This window comes from Etheostoma spectabile, chromosome 20 (assembly GCF_008692095.1).
Source record: "Etheostoma spectabile isolate EspeVRDwgs_2016 chromosome 20, UIUC_Espe_1.0, whole genome shotgun sequence".
Lineage (NCBI taxonomy): Eukaryota > Metazoa > Chordata > Actinopteri > Perciformes > Percidae > Etheostoma > Etheostoma spectabile.
Window position 1 is genome coordinate 6,639,625 of NC_045752.1, and position 6,317 is coordinate 6,645,941.

The 6,317-nt window shown below is 39.9% G+C and overlaps 1 protein-coding gene across 2 annotated transcripts in view; it reads left to right on the forward strand.

Moving 5' to 3' along the window:
- pacrg (PARK2 co-regulated) overlaps window positions 1–6,317 on the forward strand; it is a 130,995-nt gene continuing 124,678 nt past the window's right edge. The window contains exon 1 of one of the 2 annotated variants that reach the window (XM_032501077.1): window positions 1–250. In XM_032501077.1, the coding sequence (XP_032356968.1) occupies window positions 188–250 (63 nt within the window). In that variant the 5' untranslated portion in view covers window positions 1–187. The remainder of the gene's footprint in view (window positions 251–6,317) is intronic. The other variant, XM_032501078.1, reaches the window with a different exon arrangement.

Below are 6,317 nucleotides of genomic sequence, written 5' to 3' on the forward strand. Positions count from 1 at the left end.
GGTAACAAGGAAACACACGTCTCCGCAGCAACCGGACCAAGGCGTCCAGTGTGAAGTTGCTTAGCAACCACTATAAAAAAAACAACGGGCGTCACGTTTTGGTAGCCCCACAAATTAATTAGTTATCAACATTGCTCTTCATTTCCGCTTTAGATTCGTCTTTACACGGCAACACCTGTGTTTTTTGATGAACAAGATGGAGCTAAAAACACAAGGCTTTACCGTGAAGGCCACTATGAAGAACTCCGTGGTGAGTAAAGTTACTTGACGTCATACAGTTTGCTAACGTGCGGGTAAGTTAGCTTTAGCAGTGCCTTTAGCATGTAGTTGAACTGTCTTATTCTAAAACAATCAACTGACAGCCGAATACATTGCATATTTACTGTATGGCATGCGTTATTAGGGACGTTGTGACAAAATATATTGTCATATTTGGGATAAAAGAGTGCATTTAGCGATAGGTAACGCTAATTAATTTCTCATTCAAGTTATCATAGCGAGCATAATTTACAACTAACGTTTGGCTTGATATACTAACAGTACTTTTAAATGTTTGAGGCATTTCAGACGAGACTCGTACAGTATATTAGGGCCAGAGGGGCTGAGTTTTGTTTTGTGTGGTAGTTAGGTTACATGACAGTCTGGGCACCCACGTGCTGCCATCCACCTGCCAACACTATTGTCTAACGTTAGGTTAAGTTAGCTAAAATTGATAGAAAAGGATGGTGGGGGGGCTGCCTCTTACTTGCCGTTTTAAGTGATCCTTTTACTCTTTCTTTTCCTTTTATCATTTTTCTAGTTATTCAGCACAACCTATCAACTTTCTTCTCTTTGGCAGAGCAAAAATCTCAACACTAAATAGTCCAGAGAGATTGGGTACAGCAGCAGTAGAAAAAGGAAAAAACCAGAATGCCTGGACATATTCTCTCCAACTATTATGTGTGCATGATTTGTGTATGTGTGCGGGTGTGTGTAATTCTTTTGGTCAGACAAGCTTGGGTGTGTTTCACACAAGAATGGGGATTTGAAAACTCTAAAATGATCCAATAACGTTTATGGGCTAAAACGCCACTTTTAGAAGCCATAGAAGCTATAACGCATTAATTAGACACTATGAAACGGAGAAGCCATATGCTAAGAAAAATCCAAATGTCTTTCTTTTTTTACAACATCTCGGTGATACCACATTAAAATAAAAGGGGAATTTTTTTATAGACTAACATACTTGTGGGATAGTTGGAGTTGTGCACAGCACATGATTTGAGGATAATTTTGTTTGCCTAGCCACCAAAGCTTTTATGTGTTCTATAGAAACAATTGTGCACTTATTTTTGTACTGGTGCCCTTTCTCTTATTCTGGGACAAATTAACAGGTGCTAACTGGACCACCATTTCCTTGCAGAGCAATCCCCATCATGGACCTCCAGTGTAGTTAAACTGTGTTGAAGCTCCCTAATTTTTAAAGACAGTCAGGTCTGGTCTTCCTCTCCTCTCATTTACCACAAATGAAGATGGATCAGGAAAGTGTAATAGGTTTTGAATCGCAGAGGACATCAGTCTTTATTGATAAACTGTATTGATTGGTCAGTAAAACTAGCTTTTGTGCTGCCAAAAAATAGATTATTATAAGAACTCTGGACTACTTGTATCTGTAGTATAGGTCTTCTGTATCTGTTTCTGCAAATGTATTATTACGTTGAGTTATAAAGGTGTTGTCACAGTGGTCCATAGTGTACCAGTGTGTAAAAACAATGCCATTGTGCTGAGAGTATAGTAGTCTGAAGCATATCTTTATGGTCTGGAGTCTTGTTGTTGAGTAAAGAAAAGCTTTAATACAGCATTTTTTCCTCAGGAAATGTCACACAAGACACCCAGTTGGTAATACTGCAAATATATAAATATTGCAATACGTTCATATGTTGGGCTCAATCACCATTGTGTTACCTCCTACAGCTAAAGATAGTGACTTAACAGACATATTTAAATGAAAATATTTGAGATTACAGCTTTAAATATGATCTTGTTAAAATAGTGTAATGTTTGACATTGGCTTTTCCCTTCAGCTGATGTTGTTTGCCACCAAAGGCCACTGAAAGATCTACATGTAGCCTCCCGCTGTGTTCTGGCAGATGTGGTAGGCCATAGGAGCAGCTATGGTGATAGACTGTTATGACCCCGACACACTAACCCGACAGATGGCCGCAGAAAAGGCAGTCGGACTGACTGCCTCCCTGAGTTGGCCAAAAAAAGTGCCTCGGAACACACCGAAGCCATGCCAACTGCTGACGGCAGCTGATTGGACGAACGCGTCATAAGGGTCTGGTTTCTCCAGAAATTCAAAGCCAAACTGTCATGGTGGCTTGTTCAGAATCCAGTCTCATATTTTACTAAAATAGTTCACCGAAGTGTGTTTCTGAAAGCATATTAAGCTACAAATAGGCCATGTAGTTTCTGAATCTGTCTTTTTTTCAGATCGTCAGATTTTGAGAGACTCTAGTCACGCTCATCCTGCTTATCATTTCCGGGTTAGCACTCCACCAATCAGATTGGTCATTTGAGTCTGACTGCCAGCAATGCACGCCTTCGGACCGAGCATGTCAAGTCGGCCAAAATGAAGGCCGCCGGCCCCTCCGACGAACAACGGCACAAAAAACACCAGACTCGTGTCACCAGCCTCGCCAGGCTGTCAGACAGCTGATTTTAGGGTTAGTGTGTCACGTTAGGCTGCTGAAGAAAACAAGCCTCCTAGCAGCACATTTACACAGGCATCCTTTCTTTGGTGCGCTCAAACCAAAATTAATCTGTGCTTGTTTGAGGTTATGTTAAAATAAAAATGCCATCACACCTTTTAAACACTGGAACCTGTGTTAATTATAGTCCTTCTTTACTGTTGATATTGTACTGTACAAGTTCAGATTATTTTACATGGATAATTACAAGAGAGTGAACAGGTACTGTACTCACTAACAAGTTGAGGTCCACTTCTCTCATCAGAAAGACGACCTTGCTTCAGTTTTTGTGAGGAGAGTTGTGCTTTGCTCTGTTTAGGTATATGCAGTATTGTATAAAAGAAGCATTGTCTGAGATGCCTTACATATTACTTCTTCTTGCTTTGAATTCCAACTTACCGCTTTTACACAGAGACAGTTGCTGCAGGTGAACAACAAAGCATTTCACAGGCAGTCATATTGCTCAAATCGACAGATTAAGGAAGAATTCTTTTACTTGCACTTGCCAGATCTCTAAGCCAATTATCCCCAACCTATTTTTAGCTTGAGACAACACCACTCTCGTCATTAGAATCTCTTTCGTTAAATGTGGAAATGAAGACAGGTGGCTTAAAAGACATTTTTATTTTTTTGTATATTTTCTACATGCAAACTTGGCAACTTGTCATCGTCTTTGTGTTTTTGGATGTGGAGACTCTACTCATTCAGTAAGTTCCGAGAATACCTTTATTTCTGTGTATGTTGACAGTTTTTGGTGCATGGTGAAACGAGAGCACTGCTTCAGAAGTTGAGGCATCTGTGGTTAGCAATAATTTAATGAATGAATTTGAAGAAACGTTTCTGTCAGCAATCCACCAGCTTTCACTTCTATATCTTTTCTACTTCTAAAATGTTGACTGTCCATTCTTGGCTACTTTGATGCAAACAATTTAACTAAGTCTTTCTCTCTGAATCCCAAATTTTTTTGCAAACAGCTTTTGCCTTGTTACTTTCACATTGCATTTAAAGGAACAACAGTAAATACCTGAAATTGAAACTGCAGCAATATTTTTTCCTATGGCAAGGACTGCCCTGAGATGCAAAAGAGGCAGTTAGAGCTACAGTATCATTGACTTCTTCCTCCTTTTTTGAAGGTCATAAACAAATCTCCTGTCAAGAGCCTTTACAAGGAAGGCTCCTGCAAAGCCCTTTAATATTCACCATCTCCTCAGAGGATCTGCTACGTCTCGAACATGAATGATACTCCCACATTACTTTACCACTGGCTAAATCCTCAACAAAAAACATTACTTTTTTCAGAGGCTTGCTTGTGTCTGTTGCCTTCTGTTTTTTTCCCTCCCTTGTGGTCACTGACATATCGCTCCAGAGAGGGCTTTGCGGAGAGCTGTGATTTGTAGGTAACGACAAGGCCATTTCAAGCCGTGACAGGGTATGGGGACTTGAAGCATAGGCTTATTATGCTTTAAAGTATTTGTGGTCATAGAAATTGAATCAATAGCACAGGCCCCTGAAACTCCCCCTTTTTTTCTAGTGATCATCCCCAAGCATTTGACGAGAAAAAAAGATGCACATTACATTCTGGAGGGAGGTCACCACCTTGTGTTTCAGACAGAGAGGAGAACAAAGCTGTTATTTTCTGTGTCAGAGGCTTATTCCAAGTTGGTGACAAAAAATAGGGTATGGGCAGAGAGTGCAAACACCTGCACAGTGACACAAATGCACATGAATACACATATTGTAAATACGAACATTGCAATTGACACAGAGAAAGAAAGATATATTGATTTCCTTGAGTTATGTGGTATAAGTCAATGAAATGGATAAAACTGCTTGTCATGGTATAATCATGTGAAAATATCTATCTTTGGCCGAACCTGTCAAATCAAAATACTTCAAAAACTACTTCATTCTTCAAAAACAATAAAAATCCAATATTGCCTTAAAGAAGGTTTGCGCCTTTGTCCTCAATTGTCCAATAGATGTTTTTCACGGCAGATTGTCATAGCACTTTCCATTCCATCTAACATGTCCTAATAAGCCATGCCATTGAGCCAGCATTCACAATATTAGAGCCTTTACAGGGCACTGAACAAAATGCAGTCATCCTTAGGGTTATTATTATACCTGTGCCTTTCCTATGATGACATGTAAAAAAGCCTGTACAAAAAAAGACATTGTATAGCGATCACACTATTGACTGTATCGCAGTTGAGGAATGCATATTGTCTCACAGTAGGCAGTTTATCATCATATCACCCGACCCAGTTATGCAGCACATTTTGCTTAGCCTATTTCTAGCCTGATAATCAGACAGAATTGCCATTTTGTTTAAGTACATTCCTTCAGCTGGATTTTGTGTTTGTTATCTAAGTTGTTGTTGGGGAATGGGTGTTTTGTTACCTAACCAATAACTAGCGTGTGACATATTCATCCAGCAGATATAATTTTCAGTTGACAGGGACATGGCTGTAGCGGCAGCTAAGAGGAGCCAACTTAACGGCTTTCACAACAATCAAAAAGAAAAAGAAAAAAAAGATTTAGCGCTTGAAAAGTTTGTATTGTAAGACAATTTACAACAACTTGTACTGTGTTGATTTCATCCATGCTTGTCACATTGAGGCCCTTCTAATGAATGTTGCTAGGTAGCTAGCTATGTAGTTTTTAGTTATTCCAGCTACATGTAGAATGCTCTTCTATAGCGAAGCGCCAGCCCTATTTTTACGCTGAACAAATTAGAGATGTGCGAGGCATTTCAGATGTGTGGAGCCAGGCTAACTTATTCCATCTTTCTGTTTAAACGAGTAAAAACATTTGGTCAATAACTATTGAGCTAACTTGGGATCAGTCATCTAAATTGGGTACAATTGATTCATAGACTCGTAAATATGTGGAATATGTGACCTTAGATTATCATCATGCCCTGTAATTGATTTCTGTAGTCTGTAATTTGTTGGATGTTTGCCTTAACACATCCTGTAATGTTTTTTGTGCTTTTACGCTGTACCAACGACCGTCTCTGAGGATATTCGCAAGGTCTTAAGTGTCAAGAAGCTGTTTGTCTCAGGATATGTTCCTTGATGAAAAGACATGAAGGAAAGGATAAAGCTCTAAATGTGTCTACACTTGCCTGTGTCCTAGACTACATACCAAACAACACACATGCAAGAATATGGACATGATCCTCTTTTAAATGATGTATTGTACTGTTCACCTGAGAGGGCAAATCGACACAAACTACGCCTGATCCCAAACTCAACGTTTGTGTTGTGATGGTCTGCAGATTGCTGAGCCGATAGACTGCTTTTATAACATGCACACCTCATTTACTGTTTGCGTGGCCTCTGGGATAGAAATTGAGCTGGCAAATTCTGTCCCCAAGTCTGCTACAATTCGACAACCCCTTTTCCCCCAGCCATACCGTCATCCCTGGCTCATCCCACTAACCCCAGGGGACAGATGGAGACTCCATGCTAGCAAACGTGACCTCCATATCTTATTGCTTTCCTCCCCTACAGCATCATCATTATATACCTGAGCAGATGCCTCAGCCTCCTCTTTGTCTTTATATCACTCTCTCTCTCTCTCTCT